Genomic DNA, 24,050 nt, shown 5'->3' on the forward strand with positions numbered 1-24,050 from the left:
CGCTTAACGACTGAGCCACCCAGGTGCCCCAAATACTTGTGATAGTTTTTAAAAAACTTTAAAACCATGTAGGAGAAAAAAAGGTCATTCTCTCAAATTAACATTATAATCAAAATCTAAGACGAAATTTAGGCATAAAGAACAAATTATTCTATTCCCACTGTGATAAAAGGAAATATATTCCTTTATCAGGAAAGGGCCTTTTTTAGAAGGAAATTATGAATCAGGAAAATAAGTTTCTTGACAGCTATCTTGAGAGTTTGCTGTTTGAATCCTAGTATATAACACAGATTCCCCGGCAAGGGACTGTGCTCAATCAGTATTTGAGTGAGGAAAAGAGAACTGCTCATAAAAGATCCTAAAACAGAATGACTTCAGGGATTTTTCCAGATAACGCAAAATAAGTGACTTTTATTACTTCCACATAGGGCATTTCTCATGATTTCAACCATGACTGAAAAAAAAAAAAAGACTACTTAATACTAGAGGAAGAGGGGAGCCTGGGTGGCTCAGCCGTTTAAGCATCTGCCTTCAGCTCAGGTCATGATCCCAGGGTCCTGGGATCGAGCCCCACATCGGGCTCCCTGCTCAGTGGGAAGCCTGCTTCTCCCTCTCCCGTTCCCCCGCTTGCATTCCCTCTCTCGCTGTGTCTCTCTCTGTCAAATAAATAAATAAAATCTTAAAAAAAAAAAAACACTGGAGGAAGAAAGGGTAGGAGACTTACTCTAGGACTTCCTGAAGAGAATAAAGTTAGTATTATCAAGGACAGGGATTGGCAAATGTTTCCTGTAAAGGACCTGATAATAAATATTTTAGGTTTTGCATGCCAAATATGGTCTTTGTCACATTTTTAAATCAGGTCTTTGTAAAATGTAAAAGCTCAGATCCTTAATCTAGGTCATCAATTAGTCACTACGTATAAGAACAAGTCTGCTACGGAACAATAAAGAACCACTATGTCCCTTAATCAGGCTTTTGACAAGGAAGGCCTGAACAGCAGTCTACAGCAGCCTAGGCTAAGTCTTTCAATACTGACATTTCATGTATTTATTGACTAAACAGCTTCTAAACATATCTAAACTTCTAAACATAAGGCCACTATAATTAAGGAGCCTAACATGTTTTCCTGACTAGAATGCACTTATGCGCTGTACAGAGGTGAACCACTAGTATTCCCGTACTCAAGGAAATAACCTTTTCCTCAAGAAGGAATTTTGGGTTCATTCAATACCAATAAATTGTTTAGTAGTTTCATTCATTAGAAATTACAGAAGATAAACCTTTTTATATTACTTGTCTCTCACTTATTTTTAAGATCAGAGAACTTAAACTTCTGATGGTTTTTTTATGTGCTTTAAAAAACTAAAGACCAGGGGCGCCTGGGTGGCTCAGATGGTTAAGCTTCTCTTCGGCTCAGGTCACGATCTCCAGGTCTTGGGATCGAGCCCTGAGTCAGGCTCCCAGCTCAGCAGGGAGTCTGCTTCTCCCTCTCCTCTGCCTCTCCCCCTGCTTGTGCTCTTTCTCTAAGTGAATAAAATAAAACCAAAAAACTAAAGACCACATTAAGCCAGATAAATTAACTCTTGAAGAAATGAAAGTAAAATGCAAAGCAACCCAACTCAATTATCTTTCATCTGGCCATTTGCTCTCTTCAAAAGAACACTGACTAGTATTATGATATAATCTATCATAACAGGGTTCATTATAAACTCCTACATCAAAACATATGCCAAATATTTCGTAGCTGATATGACTCCCAATGACAGCAATCTAAATCGAAAAGTGTGTAAGATTACAAAATTGCAATTTAGGTTATTTTGCTTTTTCCCCAGGATCTTAACAGAATATGCATAAAATGACATTAATTTAACACTCACATGCAAATATTGCTAACTCTACTAGCTGAAAGCCCAAAAGTAACCACTATTTAATTCTTTTCTTCAAACTGAATTATATAATGTGATATACTGCACACAAAGTATTAAGCTAAAGCTACTAAACAGCCTATTCTGCTTTTATGTTAAATAGACTGTGAACATTAACACGTAAATCAGAAATGTTCTGATTTTACTCAGATGCCATGCTGATTTTCCCCCCAAACATCAGAAAATGGTGAGTTATAATCTTAAATACAAATATGCTAACTTGCACGCATTGTCTACAAATGAAACACTACCATTTTCAAAGTATTAAATTGTCACCTGAAGCTCTGCTGTGTATTTGCACTTTGACAGTTTCCTGGTTGTTCAAGTCAGCTGTTTCAGATACAGAGTCTCTATCTTTATCTAGTTCTCCTTCAGAATTTACTTTATTAATCTTATTGCACATCTTCTCTTTTTGCCAATCTTTTGACATTTCAGAATTGTTCTCATCGTCCTGAATCAACATTGTTGTTTCGTTATTATCTTCAGAAAAGCCTCTAGAGCCATTTTCATTTTCTGCTTTATCACTGTTGCTACAAGATTCACAGGATTGAAAATCTACATCTGATTGGCTCTTGTCTTCTTCCATGGTCTCCTCAGTCGTTATAGTTTGAGGATCTTCCTCAACTTCCATGACCTGTTCTTTTAATTCTTCATGAAGCAGATCCATTAAACATCGAAGGAATTCTTGAGCATCCTAATATATAAGCAACAGAGATATTACCATTTCATTAAAAATATGTGCACAGGGTGCCTGGGTGGCTCAGTTGGTTAAGCGACTGCCTTCGGCTCAGGTCATGATCCCGGAGTCCCGGGATCAAGTCCCACGTCGGGCTCCCTGCTCAGCGGGGAGTCTGCTTCTCCCTCTGACCCTACCCCCTCTTGGACTCTCTCTCTCACTCTCTCTCTCAAATAAATAAATAAAATCTTTAAAAAATAAAAATAAATAAAAAAAATAAAAATAAAAATATGTGCACATAGAAAATTAAGAAAAAAATACATAAACTGTGCTTATCAACTGATTTCTAAATGTGCAGGCATTATACTGAGGAAACATCAGGCACTGAAGGGATGGGAAGCACTATGTTCTAAAAATTTATGTAAATAAAACAGAAGTAATTTAAAAACTGAAGATGATCTAGAGGTAGGCTTTTAGTACTGCTGCTATTTTTTAAAAAATGGAGAAGGCATAAAGAAAACATGGACTTGCCTCATATGACAATTAGAATTCAGAGTTGTCCTAAATTCAAATATTTTATAAGTTTGGCTTAAAATTAAAGTTTCATTCAATCTTGTACTATACCTCAAAGAAAAATCCCTGATCAACTTGGAATGCTTTTTGAAAATACAAATCTGTGGGTAGAGAGGTATGCAAAATGGGTGAGGGGAAGTGGAAGGTAGAGGCTTCCGGTTATGTAATGAATTAGTCACAGGGATAAAGGGTACAGCATAGGGAATATCGTCAATGGTATCATAATAGTGTTGTATGGTGATAAATGGCAGCTACACTTGTGATGAGCAGAGCATGACGTGTTATATTGTCGAATCACTATGCTGTACACCTGAAACAAATGCAACACTGTGTGTCAACTATATTTCAATTAAAAAAAAAAAGAAAAAAGAAAATACAAATGTGTAGACCCAACTCACATCTACTAAATTCAGTGTCTGGTGATCCAGGAATGTGCACCAGAAAAAATTAAAAGGGAACAGGTATTGTTTTGAAAAAGAAAAATATGTGAGGGCCAGGTGTTAACATTAAAGGAAAATATATAAAGCTACAATAACTGAAACTGCCATCACTACTACTTCAAAAAAAATACAAGTCAATGAAATGAATTAGAAAGTCCAGAAACAGACCCTATAAAATATTAACATAAGCATAAAAATTAATAAAGAAGAAATTTAAAAAATCAGATAAGAAAATTCTTAAATTTGTAGTTTGGTACAATCAGTAGTAATGTGAAAAATAAAATTTGGATTGTAACACAAAATAAATGACAGATGCAGAGAATTAAATATTTTGAAAATAAAGCAGGGGCGCCTAGGTGGCTCAGTCGTTAAGTGTCTGCCTTCGGCTCAGGTCCTGATCCCAGGGTCCAGGGGTCGAGCCCCACATCAGGCTCCCTGCTCAGAGGGAAGCCTGCTTTTCCCTCTCCCACTCCCCCTGCTTGTGTTCCTGCTCTTGCTGTCTCTCTCTGTCAAATAAATAAATAAAATCTTTAAAAAAAAGAAAGAGGGACGCCTGGGTGGCTCAGATGGTTAAGCGTCTGCCTTCAGCTCATGATCCCAGGGTGCTGGGATCGAGCCCCGCATCGGGCTCCCTGCTCGGCAGGGAGCCTGCTTCTCCCTCTCCCACTCCCCCTGCTTGTGTTCCCTCTCTCGCTGTCGCTCTCTCTGTGTCAAATAAATAAAATCTTTAAAAAAGAAAAAAAGAAAAGAAAGCATAAAATATAGGTGGAAATTTATCTCTAGATGTGTAACTTTTTGAAGCTAAGAGCACTAGAAAAGAGACATATTTATCAACTCAAAATTTAACAATTTCTAGAAAAATATAAAATTACAAGAAAGGTGGAAAAATATAACTAAAAATATGACAACAGATTATTCTTGGTAAATAAACACACAAGAAGTGATGACCTAAAACATTGGACAAATAAATTATAAAGGAAGAAATACAAATGACTACATAAAAGCATAAGGCATAATGGCATTGTGCAAACTTTAATTAAAGATTAATGTTATGAATGAAAAAGAATGAAGACTTACCTGCTGAGAATAGCCCCGAAATGTTGGATTTACTGTTTTAATTCCTTGAAACAGAGTAGTAGGCACAACAGAGCCTGGCCTGAGTAAGAAAAAATTTTAATGAGAAATTTGTGACTTTCACTTTTCATTTTAGAAATTTAGCAATCAAGAATCCAAGCTGTGTTTCAAAAAAAACCACTAAAAATTGCCCAGTATTACGTTTCATAGGCTCACCAGAACAGCTTACTAATGACACTCAAGATATGTTTTATTGCTCTTCACCCTAATGAAATGATCATGCTCTACTATGATTTTTTAAAAATACTTATAATTACTTAAAAACAAAATTTTAATTACTTAAAATTCCTGGGATAATAATTAAGATAAATGTACCCAGTACATTATCTAAACAAGACTATTCTGAATTCCATGTTTTTATTTGAATACAGCTGACATAAGATTTTAAAACCAGCATCAAAAAAAAAAATAAATAAATAAATAAAACCAGCATCGAGTAACCATGAGAACAAAAATGAGAAGTCAACCAAATGTGAGATTTAACCACTTTTAGAATTCCGTACTGACACTTCTGCAGTTTGGTAGGCTTTCAGGAATATTAAGTTTAAAGTACAGAATCAGGACAAAGAAGCTTAAAACACAGCAGTTAAGGGGTAGTTCTAGCTACACAGAAAGGAATTTAGAAACATTAGAGCCTGTAGGAGCACCGGATAACACAGTGGGAATAAATGACAATGGAGGATTCTGGCTCTTTAATATTAATATTAGAGATATAAATGACATCTACTTCATACCCAAAAGAACTCATTAAAATCATCCTCAATTTTTTTACAAAAAAATAAATTCAAAATGGATTAAAGGCCTAAATGTAAGACCCGAATCCATGAAACACCTAAAAGAAAACATAGGCAATCTCTTAGACATTGCCCTTAGCAACATATTTAGGGATATGTCTCCTTCGGCAAGGAAAACCAAGGCAAAAATAAACTATTGGGACTACACTAAAATAAAAAGTTTGCACCCAGCAAGGGAAACCATCAACAAAACAAAAAAGCAACCTAGCAAGTGGGAGAAGATATTTGCAAATGATATATCAAATAAGGTGTTAATATCCAAAATATATAAAGAAGTTATACAATTCAACACCAAAAATAAAACCAAACAATCTGACTAAAAGATGGGTAGAGGACCTGAACAGACATTTTTCCAAAGACATACAGAGGGCCAACAGACACATGAAAAGATGCTCAACATCACTAATCATCAGGGAAATGCAAATCAAACTCACAAGGAGATATCACCTCACACTGATCAGAATAGCTAGTATCAAAAAAGAAAGAAAGGAAGGAAGGAAGGAGGAAGGAGGGAAGGAAGGAAGGAAGAAAAAGAAAAGAAGAAAAGAAAGAAAGAAAGAAAGAAATTACAAGTGTTGGCAAAGATGTAAAGAAAAGGGAACCCTCATGCACTGCAGGTGGGAGTGTAAATTGGTGCAGCCACTCTGAAAAACAGTACAAAGATTCCTCAAAAAATTAAAAATAGAAATACTATATGGTCCAGTAATTCCACTACTGGTATTTACCCAAAGAAAATAAAAACACAAATCCAAAAAGATATATGCACCCCTACGTTTACTACAGCATTATTTATAATAGCCAAGATATGGAAGCAACCTAAGTGTCCATCCATAGATGAATGGATAAAGATGTGGTATATATACAATGGAATATTTATACAGTCACAAAAAGAATAAGATCTTTTCATCTGCGACAATATGAAAGGTCCTAGAGTGTATTATGCTAAGTGAAATAAGTCAGAGAAAGACAAATACCAAATGATTTCACTTATATGCGAAATCTAAGAAACAAAACGAATAAAACAAGCAAAAAAAAAAAGGCTCTTAAAAACACAGAACAAGGGGCGCCTGGGTGGCTCAGCCGTTAAGCGTCTGCCTTCAGCTCAGGTCATGATCCCAGGGTCCTGGGATCAAGCCCCGCATCGGGCTTCCTGCTCCGCGGGAAGCCTGCTTCTCCCTCTCCCACTCCCCCTGCTTGTGTTCCCTCTCTCGCTGTGTCTCTCTCTGTCAAATAAATAAATAAAATCTTTAAAAAAAAATAAAATAAAATAAAAATAAAAACACAGAACAAACTGGTGGTTGCCAGAGGGAAGCTGGGTGAGGGGGATAGGTGAAATAGATAAAGGGGATTAAGAAGTACAAACTTCAAGTTATAAAATATGTAAGTCACAGATCAAAAAGTAAAGCATAGAGAATATGTCAGTAATATCGTAATAACATTTTATGGTGACAGACGGTGACCACACTTACCATGATGAGCATTAATATATAGAATCCTCTAGTCAATATGGTATATACTTGAAACTAAATTGTATGTTAATTATACTTCAATTAAAAAAAAAGAAAGAAAAGCCGTTCTCTTTTCCTGGGACACTAAAATCAAAGTAGTAACAAATTTTTGTCTCATTTAAGAAATGTTCTTAGTAGGGGGTCATATATGTCGAAGAAAACTGAGGCACTCAGGAATATAACAATGTTAAAACTTTACTAATGAAATTTTTACATTAGAAATCATTAACGATTTCAAAGTCTTACAAGGTTTTCTATCATTTATTTTTCTTAAAGATTTTTATTTATTTATTTGACAGAGAGGGAGAGAGAGAGAGAGCACAAGCACGGGGAGCGGCAGGCAGAGGGAGAGGGAGAAGCAGACTTCCCACTGACCCCAGAATCATGACCTGAGCTGAAGGCAGACACTTAACCAACTGAGCCACCCAGGCACCCCTTACAAGATGTTTTTTTTTTTTAAAAGATAGCTTTGGTGACTGTTTTCTTACAGGAAAGGTTGAGCAGTTCTCAGGAACCTTTAAAAAGGACTAATGGTAAGGGGCGCCTGGGTGGCTCAGTTGATTAAGCCTCTGATTTTGGCTCAGATAATGATCTTAGGGTCCTGGGATCAAGCCCTACTTCAGACTCCTTACTCAGCAGGGAGTCTGCTTGTCCCTCTGCCCCGACGTCCACTCTCTCACTCTCAAATAAATAAAATCTTAAAAAAAAATGGGGTGCCTGGGTGGCTCAGTCGTTAAGTGTCTGCCTTCGGCTCGGGTCATGATCCCAGGGTCCTGGGATCAAGCCCCGTGTAGGGCTCCCCGCTCTGCAGGAGGCCTGCTTCTCCCTCTCCCACTCCCTCCTGCTTGTGTTCCCTCTCTTGCTGTCTCTCTCTCTGTCAAATAAATAAATAAAATCTTTAAAAAAAAAAAAAAAAGGACTAGGGCGCCTGGGTGGCTCAGTTGCTTGTGTCTGCCTTCGGCTCAGATCATGATCCCAGGGTCCTGGGATCCAGCCCCGCATCTCCCTCTCCCTCTGCCTGCTAATTACCCTGCTTGTGTTCTCTCTCTCAAATAAATAAATATTTTTAAAAAATAAATAAAAATTTTAAAAAGGACTAATGGTAAAAGCAATTTTCCAAATAGTTCTAAAACAAAATTAGTAAAATATTACACCAATTATTCTTCTAATGCTACACTTTAGAACAAATAAGCGTAAAGAGAAAAATGAACATTCATGTTAAGTATCTATGGTCTGATTTTAGCATTGTCAGAATGCCTACTCCTGCATTATAACTCAAGCGTCAGTAATCGCAGCTTTTGCAGTTCAACACTAGATGTCCAGTCCAGATACTTCAAATGGATGTTCAGTTTGAAATATAACATGCCCTAAAATGAACTTGTCTCAAATCTACTTTTTTCAGCTCTATATATGTGTACCTGCATCCTTTTAATATTTGATACTCATTTAAAAACATAATAAAGAGAATAAATATATTAAGTACATACCTGCTTTTATGCCACAGTTCTGTCATCAGTTTGAGATAACTTTTACAAATGGCTGGTTTCTTATCTGTTCGAGCTAGTCCTCCACAATCAAGAAAAAACTGTGTCAAAGGTGGGCTAATTAAAAAAAAAGAAAAATGCTGAAGTGGAATCAAAGCTTAATACTGACTGACTTCCAGGCATTCAATGAACTGGCAGCATATAGAGCCACATATCTAGTATTACTTTGCTTCCTTTTACAGCCTCACATGCACTTCTTCATATTCATGTTCAACCCATTCAAATCAAATTTGATCGCACCATTATCAGCCTCCTCAATGCTGCCAGATCCAGTCAACACCTCTCACTTCCCTCTTAATAGCATTTATTTACAGGGGACCTACCCCTCATTCCTCAACAACCATTCTCTAACAATGATGAATTTTTCTGCTTTTCTTCTTTACCTCTGGCAACTCTTTTCCCTCTTTATTGTTCTTTCTGCTCTTACCAGATATATAAATATCAAGGTTCCTTAGCATTTGATCCTATAACTTTTCCTGTCTTCCCTATATACTCTTTTCCTGGGGTGACCTTAAATTTTCATGCTCATGCCAAAGACAGTCAAATTTAAGAAAGGCAAATGTCTCATCTAAACTCCAGATTTATAGCAAATACCCAAATTTAACATAATCAGAATTTAACTTTCAAGTGAATCTATTCTTCCTGCAAGCTTCTACATCTCAGTAAGTGGTACTACTACCTACCTGGTGGCTCAAGTTAGCAATTTAAAAGGCAATATTGTCTTTTATGAGCCTGATTAGCTGGAGGGAACCTCTGTGAATCTATTCAAATAGTTACAGGAAACGGACTGGACAAAGGACCAAACCCTGACCTGCAACAAACTGGCTACCCTAAAAAGATATTCCATGCAAGTGGAAATGAAGAGAATGGATACCTATATACTTATATTACACAAAGCAGACTTTAACTCAAAGCTGTAACAAGATATAAAGAAGGGCATTATAAAATGTTAAAAGGATCAATTCATCAAGATGAGAATATTTGTAAATATTTATGCACCCAACAGAGGGGCAGCTAAATATACAAAGCAAGTATTAACGGATCCGAAAGGAGAAATAAAGGGCAATACAGTATCAGTAGGGGACTTCAATACCCATCTTCAATCATGGATAGATCTTCCAGACAGAAAATCAAGAAACACTGGACTTAAAGTACATGTTAGACCCGATGGACTTAACAGATGTCTCAAAGAGTGACTTTAAAAAGTTGTACAAACAAAGCTTATTTCACTACTTACCAGTTAGAAAGAGCCTGCAAAGCTGCATTCATGTAACAAGTATTTCCAATATTTTTCAAACCTGTAAGACCTATTAAGAAAAATCATAAATTATATCATCATTCAATAATGCAATGACTTAATTTTATAAATGTTTACTGAATATGTAAATATATATGGTACTTATTATGGTTCCCAAACTATGTTAAGAAAATACAAAATAGGAGTGCCTGGCCGGCTCAATGGGTAGAGTGTGCGACTCTTGATCTTGGGGTTGTGACTTTGAACCCCACAATGGAAGTAGAGATTACTCAAAAAATTGAAAATTAAAAAAAAAACACACATTATGGGGCGCCTGGGTGGCTCAAGTCGTTAAGTGTCTGCCTTTGGCTCAGGTCATGGTCCCAGGGTCCTGGGATCGAGCCCCACATCAGGCTCCCTGCTCAGCAGGAAGCCTGCTTCTCCCTCTCCCATGCCCCCTGCTTGTGTTCCCTCTCTTGCTGTGTCTCTCTCTGTCAAATAAATAAATGAAATCTTAAAAAAAAAAAAAAAAAGAAAAAAATATATATTATGGAAATACAAAATAACAACTTGAACAACTCAGACCTCAGGCTTAAACTAGTGTTAATTTTTAGATAATTATTTAAATACACATTTAAAAAATTAAAATTCCCTTGTATCAATTACAAAACACAAAATCTGTGCTATATTATATACAGATAGTTTATACTAAGAATTCTGGGCTTTGGTAAAGTGATGTCAGAGAAACCAAGCATCACTCAAAGCTGCCAGTCTGCTTTCCTTGCAAATGAAATTTTACAAGACCAAATTTTTTTTTTTTTTGGTCATTCACATCTTTAGAGTCCCTTTCACTTCTGGAGTTTGAAATTTTCACATCACATAGTTTCCTAAAAAAATGGGCAGTGCCATACAAAGGAGTGACAGGAGAATTATTTTACCTCTTGCTTTAAGTTCATCTTCTTCTTCCACTTCTATGTCCAAATCATCAAATACAGCAACCAGAGGAGTTTTTAATGTTGTATTACTGGGTATTTTAAAATCCTTGATAACAGAAAAGACAGCTAACTTGAAAAAATCCTTTATGTTAAAATTTTTTAAAATTTTATCTCATATACACATCTACAGTCTAAAAGTTAAGAGATGTTATTTTAAAACTATTAAGAACAAACTCTGGTATTACCAATCAGAATAAAATTTACATTTATATCCTGAAATCAGTAAGGATCTACACTAGGTAAGAGCATGTCACTACATCTATATTAAAATATGTACTTGAATAACAAAGCCACTTGTGACTTTTCTGAATTTAAACACAATTAATTCAGTGAATTCCAATCCAATCCAGTGAGATCACATTACGGCTAAAAAAAATCTAAGTGCAATACCCTACACTGTCTTTTCAGATTTTTCTAACTTTTTACAGGAAAAAAAATACTTAAGTTTTTCTATCATAACACACCAACTTACTGTAGACTTCTACAATCTCTCCTGATACTTGCTACCATACTTATTTTGCATCCTTTTGCACATATGAAATAGTTCCCTTGTTTTAAACAGTAATAAAATATTCCAGAATTAATTTCTAAGTATTGGCTTAACTCAAAGGTTACAACTGGTGATCTGTTGGTCAAATGCTAGCTCACACTTAAAAAACAAAAAAAAAGGGACAAAGCCTAACAAAAGAAAAACTTTGATCTAATATTTTAAAAATTGGGAGAGCTCACATAAAACTCAGATCATGCAAGATCTCTTGTAATAGAAGATCAAACTACAGTGAACCCATTTAGCAACACTCAGTTAAAGGAGGAAACTGAAGAGCAGCATGCACTTAGCACGTGCTCTGCTTCTCCAACTTATTACAGCTTATTTCACCTCTACAATGCATGCACATGTACTTTTATACCCACCCACTTTATACATTACTTTCCTGGTATCTGTAGATATTGAACATTTGAGTTGGCCCCATAGTCTCACTTATATTTAAGTATAGAGACTTAAAAAAAAATCACTTAAAATTTTACCTCCCAGAAAAAATTTCTATTTAAAAATCTTAATGACCTTTGAATGGTTTCGAATACTACTATTTTTAATTAATGTTCCAATGAATTGGGTTCAAACAGCATATAAATTTTATAGTAGGGGCGCCTGGGTGGCTCAGTCGGTTAAGCGTCTGCCTTTGGCTTGGGTCATGATCCCAAGGTTCTGGGATCGAGCCCTGCATCGGGCTCCCCGCTCAGCGGGAAGCCTGCTTCTCCCTCTGCCTCTGTCTGCCGCTCCCCCTGCTTGTGCTCTCTTGCTCTCTGTCAAATAAATAAATAAAATCTTTAAAAAAAAACTTTATACTAAAAAAATTTGTACAAATAACATTTTTTATTGTAATTTCTTCAACAATGGGATCAGGAAGTTGCATGAAATTAAATTCATGCCTTTTATGTGTTATAAATATAACTCACTAGAGAATTATTTACAAGCCATCAGAAAAGTATCAGTATATTTATTCAACCAGATTCAACATTCATTAAGAGTATGAAATATCAGGGTGCCTGGGTGGCACAGGAGGTTGAGCTACAGACTTTTGGTTTCGGCTCAGGTCATGAGATCGAGCCACACGTCAGGCTCCACTCAGCATGAATCTGCTTGGGTTTCTCTCTCCCTCCGCCTCTGGCTCTCCCACTTGTGTTCTCTCTCTCTCTCTCTCTTTGAGATAAATAAATAAATCTTTAAAAAAAAAAAAAAAGAGCATGCAGAAATGGCAACAGACAGCTGTTTTAACTTACTTTTCTTTAGTCAGGGATGATTATTTTGTCAATGTGTTTTTATTTATATTTCTCTTTTGTGAACCATCTGCACTTATTTTTTCAACCACCTTTGAGTATTACCCTTATAAATTGTTATTAGTTCCTTATGTGATTAAACTTTTTGTTACCACATTTTGGTTAATAATGCAAGAGTGTTCACGAAAATTTACTTTCAAACTATAAAGGCATTCAAAAAAGACAAAAAACACATTTCCGAATGATAAATAAATATCAGCGGGAGAAACAGTAATGGTAATGTGGTGATTTACCCACTAGAGCCATTCAACCGTGGAACTAGAAATGCAACAAGTTGTACTTTGTCTAAAACCTATTCATTTTAGTTATAGAATGTGTATGGCAAGCAAATTTATTAGCATAAATGTCTACTATCAAAACGTGATACAAAGATATAAAAGAAAAATAGAAGAGTTGGTACCAAGGAGGAAAGTACAGAAATACAATGTGATTTTTATGACACACGAGGAAAAAGCTCACTAATGTGTTAATTAAACCATACAGAGTAAATGAGCAGAATAAGTTAGAAGCCACTATTCTAATTTTTTCATTTCCTTTTTCCTATTTTTATATGACTGGAAAATTCTCAAAATTAAGTGATCAATCTTTGCAAGCCCACACATATTTTGGAACCAAAGGTCAATGCTAAGCTTTGAGATATCCTATCTGGTTTTTGATAAATTAGTAAAATGTTCTTAGTAATAGGGACGCCTGGGTGGCTCAGTCGGTTAAGCGTCTGCCTTCAGCTCAGGTCATGATCCCAGGGTCCTGGGATCGAGTCCCGCATCGGGCTCCCTGCTCCGCGGGGAGCCTGCTTCTCCCTCTGCCTCTGCCTCTCTCTCTCTATCTCTCATGAATAAATAAATAAAATCTTTAAAAAAAAAAAAAATGTTCTTAGTAATATAAATGGGGTAGAGAGGGGAGAGAAATGAAGAACAGGGAGCTGAATTAGTATTTGTAATTTCCTAGCAAAGAAGGCCTGCCCCCTCTCCTAGAACCAGATTGCTAGAAAAGGATACACTTTTTAAACTAGTTGTTTTTTTTTTTTAAGTTTTAAAAACACAACAGGTGCTTTTCCATCTTCAGACAGGTGGGCTTCAATCTTACCATAACCTATCATTCTACAAAAGAATAAAGGCCAGCCTCAGTGTTTCAATCGAGAAAAAAGGGCACATTACATAAATTTTTAAAGTACATATTAGGTGGAGTGGTTTTAAATTACAACTACATGACAAATTCTGAAATCACTACATGAAAATGTATGATATTTTAATTAAATAAAGTTAGATTATTACCTGGACACTGTTTTCTTGTGTTTGCTGAAGTGGTCTTACATGAGGCAAAGAAGGCTGAGTTCCTAATTTCCTATCCAAAAATACTTCTTTGCTGCAAGCATAACACCATACTCGAAGAGTGGTAAGGTTCACAGTTAGATAATGCTTTGTCTCCTATATAATTTCACAGGAGGGGAGAAGAGGAACCAAAATTAGATATAGGTGAAAACATTTCCAAAGATCATATAAAGGGGCACCTAACTGGCTCAGTTGGAAGAGCACTGGACTCTTGCTCATGACTTCAACCCCCACGCTAGGTGTAGAGATTACTAAAAAAAATAAACAAACTTAAAAAAATCATATAAGTGGGGTGCCTGGGTGGCTCCGTCAGTTAAGCATCCAACTCTTGATTTTGGCTCAGGTCATGATCTCAGGGTCGTGAGATTGAGCCCCGCATCCAGCTCTGCCTTCAGTGGAGTCTGATTCTCTCCCTCTCCCTCTGCCCCTCCCCTCATTTGCTCCTGATCTCTCTCTCTCAAATCTTTTTAAAAAATCATGTAAGAGGGGCGCCTGGGTGGCTCAGTTGTTAAGTGTCTGCCTTCGGCTCAGGTCATGATCCCAGGGTCCTGGGATCGAGCCCCACATCAGGCTCCTTGCTCGGTGGGGAGCCTGCTTCTCCCTCTCCCTCTGCCTGCTGCTTCCCCTGCTTGTGCTCTCTCTCTGTCAAATAAATAAATAAAATCTTTAAAGAAAAAAAAATCATATAAGATAAACTCCTGGCCTTTGATGAGTAACAATATACTCAAAAGAGAAGAGTTAAAACTGGAACACCAAAAACACATTCTTCAGGTAAACTGCTAAAGTAGTGAATAGTACAATATCTAACCCTACTTTAGAAATTATTCTATTGTCATTTTTTACCACTGTTCAGCATGAAGACAAACAAGAGTAAGATTCTGTTTTGCAGTTAGCAAATAAGTGTAATACAAGAAAATAATTGACAAAAGCACAGTAACAATTCTAGAAGATCAGAGTGGCAAAACAATGAGCCCAATGACATGAGTCAAAGCAAAAAACCGCTCAAGCAATAGTGAATGTATGATCTTGGATATATAAAGCTTCAGCCTTTCTCAACTGGAGTTCTGCAAGAAAATTTGTGCCCTACAGAAAATTATTTCAGGAACTATTTTTTCAATTCTCCTAAAAATGGTACATAGCACTACCATTCTAGATGCATAAAAGACAAGTAACGTAGGTATAATGATGCCTGAGGACCTTGGGATATTCAGGCTTAATTAATTCTCTTGAGGAACCTTGACTGAGGACAATTCATGCTATAGAAGTATCAATGTGAAAAAGACAGTTCATTCTCAAGAAACTTACAGTTTAGAAGGGGAGACTATAAAAGAGGCATGCCAGAATTACACACAAGCACCAAACCACCAGGGTGAAGTAAAAAGGGAACTCCAGTTAAGAGAATGTGCAGAAGGTAATAAGAGTTGAGACCTGAAGTTAGCCAGGTCCTATCACAAGTGGAGGCATCCACTCTTAACTTCAATCTTCACATCTCCTAAAATTCCAACTATCATCTTCATAAATCAGGAGGCATACTTCTTAAATCATTACTCTCTTAATTACAACCTCAATCTAATATTGATCTTAGCAATTCCCCTCCCCACCTTTTAAAAAGTATAAGCTAAGATTTAACTCCTCTTATATGAAAAAGGGCAAAATTTTGAACTGAAACTTGAAATAATGTTGTATTTGCTTTCCATTTCCTTCAGGCTCTCTTTAAAAAATATCTTGCATGAAAATTTTCTGTACACTGGGTAATATATGGAATTGCTGAATCACTGTATTGTACACCTGAAACTAATATAACACTGTATGTTAACTAACTGGAATTAAAAATAAAAGCTTAAAAAGCAAGGAAGCAAATAAATAGATAGATAGAAAAAAAATTTCTATATCATACCTGAGAGTGTATGGTGCTGTGATCTACTTGTGATTCACCACAACCAACATATGAACATCTATTCTATAAATAATTATATAAAAGAAAAGAAAAATAAGGCATTTTATAACATGTGTAAATGAACAATAACACTGCAATTTCAATTAAATTTTGATCACACATTTTAAATCAATGACTAAGTGACTTTACATAGTAAGTTATTTTAACCAAAAGGTATTAGGAACAGAAGAATAAAGTGAGAATATTTCTAAGCTAAAAGCTAATGCCACCTCTAATAAAAGGCAAGCATAAAATATTTTAATGATTTACTAAAACTCTGCAAAAGCAATGCAAGTTAAAACCCAAAGTTTACAGTTTAATTTTTGTTATCAGTAATGATCTTTTTAAAGTATATTCATTTATAAAATCCTCTGAATGTCAAAAAATCTTAGAGTTATCCTTATTCAGATATAAATTTTTATAATACTAAACTTTTGAAAAGGAACATACACATACCTCCAGGCATGCCCAAAGATTTGGTCCTCTGACTTTACAATCCTGACAAGTACCCTATGAAACAAAAATCACATAGACAACATTATCATTATATTGACACAGCCAAACACATACAATCGACTAGTAATATCATATAAAAAATTAGAACTCATGAACACACAGTATTATAGTAATTTATTTAAAAAATACATATTTGGGAGAAAAATGAGTAATTTTTTAAGGAAGGAAAAACTCTATATCTTACATGAGATTTTTGTATTAAGTCTTCTTTCGTTATTTCACCAACTGAATCCAAATGTGGACAATGATTTCGAAAAGCTGCCATTTTGTTAGAAATTTTTTCCTGTCTCCCAAGTATTTCCAAATGAGGTAATACCTACAGGACAAATAACCAAAAAATGTTAATTAAAAAATGCTAATATAGTAAAAATAATTAAAATAAAGGAGAGGGTGCCTGAGTGGCTCAGTAGGTTAAGGTCTGCCTTCAGCTCAGGTCATGATCTTGGGGTCCTGGGATCAAGCCCAGCATCAGGCTCCCTCAATGGGGAGTCTGCCTTTCCCTCTCCCTCTGCCCCTCCCCACCCCACCCCCGCCCATGTGCATGCATAGGCGCATGTGCTCTCTAATAAAATAGTCAAAAAAATAAAATAAAATAAAGGCTAAAATAATAAGCATATGTGTTTACAAGTCTACCCTAGAATATATTTTTCAAAATATACCTAGATTACCTTTATAATTTAAAATGCACATTGACAATTTCTCTACAAAGTTAACATTTTATAAAGACTGACAACTATGAGGGCCCCTGGGTGGCTCAGCGGTTAAGCGTCTGCCTTCCACTCAGGTCATGGTCCCAGGGTTCTGGGATTGAGCCCCAGACTGGGCTCCCCGCTAAGCTTCTCCCTCTCCCACTCCCACTGTTTGTGCTCTCTCTTTCTCTATCTCGCTGTCTCTCTCTCTCTCTGTCTCTCTCGCTGTGTCTAATATATAAATAAAATCTTAAAAAATAAAAAAGATTGACACCTATGTATCAATATAAATTTGTTTCTACAATACTTTTGCTACTTTTTCCCCTTTCTCTTTCCCATTTCACATTTTAGAATATAAATAAGAGAAAAAATTTCATTTATTCCATTTAAGTACTTTTTTTTTTTTTTTAAGATTAACCCTTAGGCTGTTATAGGAATTAAAGGGAAAGAATAGTCAAATGGAAACATTTCTTTTCACACTAGCAGCAGCCCGTAGTGATGATATAAATGAAACTGTCTGGTATGTTAGCAGTATACCAAGATGGTCACAAATCAGAATTTCTCAACATTGGCACCACTAACACTTTGGGCCAGATCTTTCTTGTGGGAGTTTGTACTATGCATTTTAAGGTAATTAGCAACATTTTGCTTCTACCTATTAGATGCCAGAACACCCTCCCTATTCTGAGCTTTAACAACTATAGTATAAAATTATGTCCTCAAAGGGACAAAATCGTCCCAAGGTAAAAACCAAATTATCACAAGATCCTTTCAACAACCCTGAGGTGGAGTACCACTATTACCTTCATTTCATATAAGGTTAAGAGAAGCAAATCTGACTGACTTCCCATTGTTAGCATTTGGCAGAACAAGGATTTCAATCCACCTATGTATCTTATGGGTAAGAGCAAGACTGTGAAGTCAAACAGAATTGAGGATACCAATAAGAGCAGGATGGCATAACTAACTTATGGAGCTATTTTAAGGATTAAATGAGGCAGTACACATATCAAGTGTGTAAATACACACACATAGTGCTACGCATACACAAGCACATAAAATTTTATTAGGCACTCTGCAGCATCCCATTATATACTTTTTTAATATGACCAGTAAGGTGTCATACCTCCCTTCCCCATATGACCACAAGTTTAAGACTTAGTGTCCCACATCGATTACAATTTTCCTAATATTCTTCAGGAGTTTCCTCAATTCCATTAAAATAAACAGAAGGCAAAATGTTTTGCAATCCCAACACACTTAACTTCCTCCAAGATATCACAATATTACAAATATAACATGAGAAAAAGAATGATAGGAATATTATGTCACTAAATTTTATCTATCTCCACTGCAAATCTTATAAATCATAGAGCTAACTGCTATACAGCATTCAATGCGTAGAAATCTTATGACTGGTTCAAGTAAACTGAGTGATTTCCAAGAAAAAGTCTCAAGTTTAAAATTCAGTACTTCTAGATCTTCTTTCGATGTACATTCTTAGTAACAAGGCTTTTCATGCCCTTAGTTTATCTTTGGGAACAAAATAAGAAACTTACTAGGAAAGAATAAACACTTATAAATGCTAAAATATTAACACATTAAACAAAAAGTTTCAATGAAATCAAATGAGTCCAATATTATCTTGCAACCTACAAAATGCAACGGGAAATCACCCTGGGGGTTAATAGTGAATAAATAGTTATTTCTAAATATTACATTATTACATAACATTAGGGATGCCTGGGTGGCTCAGTCGGTTAAGCATCTGACTCTTGATTTCAGCTCAGGTCATGATCTCAGGATCATGAGATTGAGCCCTGCATCAGGCTCCACACAAGTCTGCTTGAGATTCTTTCCCTCTGCCCCTCCCCATGCTCCAGACTTTCAGATGCATGAAGTTAAACTTAAAATAACTGTTAATATTTTCCATTTCTCATTTACATTTTAGGAAGAGTCTGGCAATCTTTCCCACATCTCACTTCCTTTTGTGCTTAGATATTTCTTCCCTCTCATCCAACTACCTCTACTGCCAGCCATTATGGAGTAACAGGAAACAGATTCACGCTCTCAACGTAATTAACTAAAAAGCCAGACAAAATATATAAAACAATGGTTATCAGACATTGAACAATAGGCAACGAGGCAACTGCCCCACCTGACTGCCTAGAAAGAACTTCTAGGCCATAGTACACATAGGAGAAAACCCAAACAGTCTAGCAATCTCCTTGAGTTGAAGGGGCAGTACTGAAAATGCAGAGAGGCCAAGGTGGCTAGAATTCACAAGGCAGAGTAACAGAGAGGAAGGAACTAAACACAGAGCAAATAAACTCATGAGATTTGTAGAGCGCTACCATCAGGTTTTTAGCTGAGAACTGATAAGCATGCATGTGCATGTGATTAAACTACCCTAAACAAGGGAAAGAACTACTGTAAAGGAGTAGGTAGAACAATCCTCACAGCCAATACAGATCTGTTTGTGCCCCCATCAGTAAGTTTAAAGCCTTCATAATACAAAAGGAACAAAGTACTCAGAGGGTATTGCTCCAGTAATAGGAAATAAAGTATCCCTAGACTAAAAACTACTTTTGTTCTGCCTTTAAAAAGCTCAAAACAATATTACAGGACCAAACTATTCCCAAGGCACTTAACTGTGTCCTAGAACAAAGCTAAGGATATTTAAAGCAATAATAATGAAGAAAAAAAAAACAGCACCAGACAAGATTTTAAAAATGGCAATGCCTGGCATCCAATCAAAAATTACAAGACAGGAATGCAAGCTGGTACAGCCACTCTGGAAAACAGTATGGAGGTTCTTCAAAAAGTTGAAAATAGAGCTACCCTACGACCTAGCAATTGCACTACTATTCACCCCAAAGATACAAATATAGTGATCCAAAGGGACACCTGCACCCCATTGTTTATAGCAGCGATGTCCACAATAGCCAAACTTTATCCAGATGAATGGATAAAGATGTGGTATATATATATACACACAATGGACTACGCTTCAGTCATCAAAAAAATGAAATCTTGCCATTTGCAATGATGTGCATGGAACTAGAGGGTATTATGCTAAGCGAAATAAGTCAATCAGAGAAAGACAATTATATGATCTCACTGATATGGGAATTTAAGAAACAAGGCAGAGGATCATAGGGGAAGAGAGGAAAAAATAAAACGACGAAATCAGAGAGGGAGACAAACCATAAGAGACTCTTAATTGTAGGAAACAAACTGAGGGTAGCTGGAGGGGAGGGGGGTGGGGGGTTGGAGTAACTGGATAATGGACATTAAGGAGGGCATGTGATGTAATGAGCACTGGGTATTATATAAGACTGGTCAATCACTGAACTCTACCTCTGAAACCAATAATACATTACATATTAATTGAATTTAACTTTAAAAAAAAAAAAGTATTGAGAAATAATCTTATCCAGCACAAATGTACCTCTCCTGTCCACCTGCCCTAGTTTTCAGGGCACCCATCTGCTGTCTTAAGCCCACTCTCTTGAAATACCCCTGTGCTATGAAGATGTCCATGGGGCAGTAACCATATTTATGTTGTTCTATACTGTATCATATTTTGTCATCATTCAGTTATAAAATCTTTTATAATTCAAAAAAATTACAAGATATACAAAGAAGAAAAATCAGATCCACAGCAAGGAAAAAAAGAGATCCAGAGATAATACAGATGACAGGATAAAGGATACACATTTTATTTTTTATTTATTTTTAAAGTAGGCTCCAGGCCCAGCTGGAGCCCAACACAGGCCTTGAACTCACAACCCTAAGATCAATACCTGAGCTGAAATCAAGAGTTGGACACTCTACTGACTGAGCCACTCAGGTGCCCCAAGGATACACATTTTATTTTTTTTTTTTAAAGATTTTATTTATTTATTTGAGAGAGAGAATGAGAGAGAGCACATGAGAGGGGGGAGGGGCAGAGGGAGAAGCAGACTCCCTGCCGAGCAGGGAGCCCGATGCGGGACTCGATCCCAGGACTCCAGGATCATGACCTGAGCCGAAGGCAGTCGCTTAACCAACTGAGCCACCCAGGCGCCCAAGGATACACATTTTAAAGAAAAACTACACTGCAAACTGAAATACAAAAAAAAAGACTGAGAAAATTAAATAAGAGTATCACTGAGCTGGGTGCAAAAGTTCAAATTTGATGAAAAATAAAATCCTACAAATTAAAGCAACACAACGAACTCAAAGCACAAGACACAGGAACAAATTACACCACGGCACATTAAAACAAGTTGCTTAAGGGGGGCAGTGCAGGCCACTGGCTTCCCCACAGCACCCTCCATGGGGCTGCCTTGCAGGCTAGGCGTGGCTAAAAACAAACCAACCAACAAGTTGCTTAAAACCAGTAATAAAAAGAACATCTTCAAAGTACCCAAGAAAGGCCAATAATGTATGCTGGAAACAATGCAAGCCAGAAGACAGTGGAGCAACATCTGTACAGTATTGAAAGATCACTGTCGGGGCGCCTGAGTGGCTCAGTCGGTTAAGCATCTGCCTTCGGCTCAGGTCATGATCCCAGGGTCCTGGGATCGAGCCCCACATCGGGCTCCCTGCTCTGTGGGAAGCCTGCTTCTCCCTCTCCCGCTTCCCCGCATGTGTTCCCTCTCTCTCTGTCAAATGAATAAATAAAATCTTTAAAAAAAAAAAAAAAGAAAGAAAGATCACTGTCAACCTAGAATTCCATATCTAGGAAGACAGCTTTCAAAAAAAGGCAAAATAGGGGCGCCTGGGTGGCTCAGTTGGTTGAGCGACTGCCTTCAGCTCAGGTCGTGATCCCAGGGTCCTGGGATCGAGTCCCGCATCGGGCTCCCTGCTCTGCGGGGAGCCTGCTTCTCCCTCTCCCACTCCCCCTGCTTGTGTTCCCTCTCTCGCTGTGTCTCTCTCTGTCAAATAAATAAATAAAATCTTTAAAAAAATTAAAAAATTAAAAAAAAAAAAGGCAAAATAAAGACCTCTTACAAAAATGCTGAAAGAGGGGCGCCTGGATGGCTTAGTCAGTTAAGTATCTGCCTTGGGCTCAGGTCATGATCCCAGGGTCGTGGGATGGTGCCTGCTTTAGGCTCCCTGCTCAGTAGGGAGTCTGCTTCTCCCTCTCCCTCCACCACTCTACCCTGACTCATGTCCTGTCCTGCATGCTCTCTCGCTCTAATAAATAAAAAATCTTTAAATAAAATAAAAATGCTGAAACAACTTATTACCAGCATACCTGCACTGTAAAACCTACATATATGCTTCAATATTTTTTTTCATGCTCATATAATCAAATACAGAGAGACCTATATGGCCTTTTTTGGCCAATAATACAGACATCCCTCTCTCTCAACTTTTTCTTGGATACACATGTCATGATGCATGCCCTGCATAAATTATTCAATTAATTCTTCTATAGATGAATACTCTCTGTTTCCATATTCTCCCATTAAAAATACCCATATGATCTTGGGATGCTTGGCTGGTTTAGTCGGCGGAATGTGTGACTCTTGATCTCGGGATTCTGAGTTTGAGCCCCAAGTTAGGTGTAATGATTACTTAAAAAAACAAAATCTTAAAAAAAATCTATATAATCTTAATACAGGCCAGTTTGTAAAATCAGATTTTGCAAGATTACATTTCAAAAATTATACAACTTACATTTCCACTAATAAAGCCATTTTCTGCACAGCAACACCATTTTCTCTACTAGCAATAAACATCACTGTTTTTTTATTTTGCCATTTAATAGGCACATTGTTAGATTTCACCAGTACATAAATTTGCATTACTTGACAACCAGTGAGTTTAAGTGTCTTTTCATAAGTTCTATGGCCTCATAGATTTGCTCTTTCATTAACTACTACTTTGAAGTTTTTTTGTTTTTTTTTTTTTTGTCTTCTGGATTCAAATAGAATTTCTACACTGCAGGGGTGCCTGGGTGGCACAGTTGTTAAGCGTCTGCCTTCGGCTCAGGTCATGATCCCAGGTGCTGGGATCAAGCCCTGCATTGGGCTCCCTGCTCCGCGGGAATCCTGCTTCTCCCTCTCCCACTCCCCCTGCTTGTGTTCCCTCTCTTGCTATGTCTCTGTCAGGTAAATAAATAAAATCTTAAAAAAAAAAAAAAGAATTTCTACACTGCAAATATTTTTTCAAACTATTTGTTTATTAAGTTTTTAATTTTGATGAAATACACAAATTTATCATCTTAGCCATTTCTAAGTGTACAGTTCAGCAACATTATACAACATTCACACTGTTGTTCAACCAACATTCACATTGTTGTACAACCAATCTCCAGAACTCTTTTCATCTTGCAAAACTGAAACTCCACAGCCATTAAATAGGAGCTCTCCATTCAACCTCCCACCAGCCCCTGGCAACCACCATTCTACTTTATCTCTATGAATTTGACTAGTCTGGGGATCCAAAGAGGTTTTTCAGAGGAATTATACAGTATGTCTTTGTGATGACATTATTTCACTTAGCCTAATGTCCTAAAGATTCATCCATTTCGTAAGCATGTCAGAATTTCCTTCCTTTTCCAGGCTGAATAACATTCAGTTGTGTTTGTATATACACCACATTTTGTTAATTCATTCATTGATCACTGGACACTTGGGTTGCTTTCACCTTTTGGCTATTGTGAATAATGCTGCCATGAACACAACCGTACAACTATCTCTTCAAATCCTTGCTTTTACTTCTTTTGGGTAGATATCCAGAAGTGAAATTGCTGGATCAGGGGTGCCTGGCTGATTCAGTTGGTAGAGCACACAAGTCTTGATCTTGGGGTTCTGAGTTTGAGTTTCATGTTGGATGTGGAGACTATTTAATAAATAAACTTTGAAAAAAATAAATTGCTGGATCATATGGTAATTCTATTTTTCAATTTTTGAGGAAT

At 36.7% G+C, this 24,050-nt stretch overlaps 1 protein-coding gene across 5 annotated transcripts in view; it reads right to left on the bottom strand.

Annotated features, from left to right (window-relative positions):
• Positions 1 to 24,050, bottom strand: part of USP33 (ubiquitin specific peptidase 33) — a 59,214-nt gene that overhangs the window by 24,353 nt on the left and 10,811 nt on the right. For all 5 annotated transcript variants that reach the window (XM_081817005.1, XM_031027207.2, XM_081817004.1 and 2 more), the window contains 9 exons: positions 16,633 to 16,764; positions 16,389 to 16,442; positions 15,894 to 15,956; positions 13,940 to 14,092; positions 10,770 to 10,872; positions 9,832 to 9,901; positions 8,538 to 8,651; positions 4,692 to 4,770; positions 2,202 to 2,619 (listed from right to left, as the gene is read on the bottom strand). In XM_081817005.1, the coding sequence (XP_081673131.1) occupies positions 2,202 to 2,619; positions 4,692 to 4,770; positions 8,538 to 8,651; positions 9,832 to 9,901; positions 10,770 to 10,872; positions 13,940 to 14,092; positions 15,894 to 15,956; positions 16,389 to 16,442; positions 16,633 to 16,764 (1,186 nt within the window). The remainder of the gene's footprint in view (positions 1 to 2,201; positions 2,620 to 4,691; positions 4,771 to 8,537; positions 8,652 to 9,831; positions 9,902 to 10,769; positions 10,873 to 13,939; positions 14,093 to 15,893; positions 15,957 to 16,388; positions 16,443 to 16,632; positions 16,765 to 24,050) is intronic.

The sequence above is a fragment of the Leptonychotes weddellii genome, chromosome 4 (assembly GCF_054177405.1).
Source record: "Leptonychotes weddellii isolate Sample4059 chromosome 4, ASM5417740v2, whole genome shotgun sequence".
Taxonomy (NCBI): domain Eukaryota; kingdom Metazoa; phylum Chordata; class Mammalia; order Carnivora; family Phocidae; genus Leptonychotes; species Leptonychotes weddellii.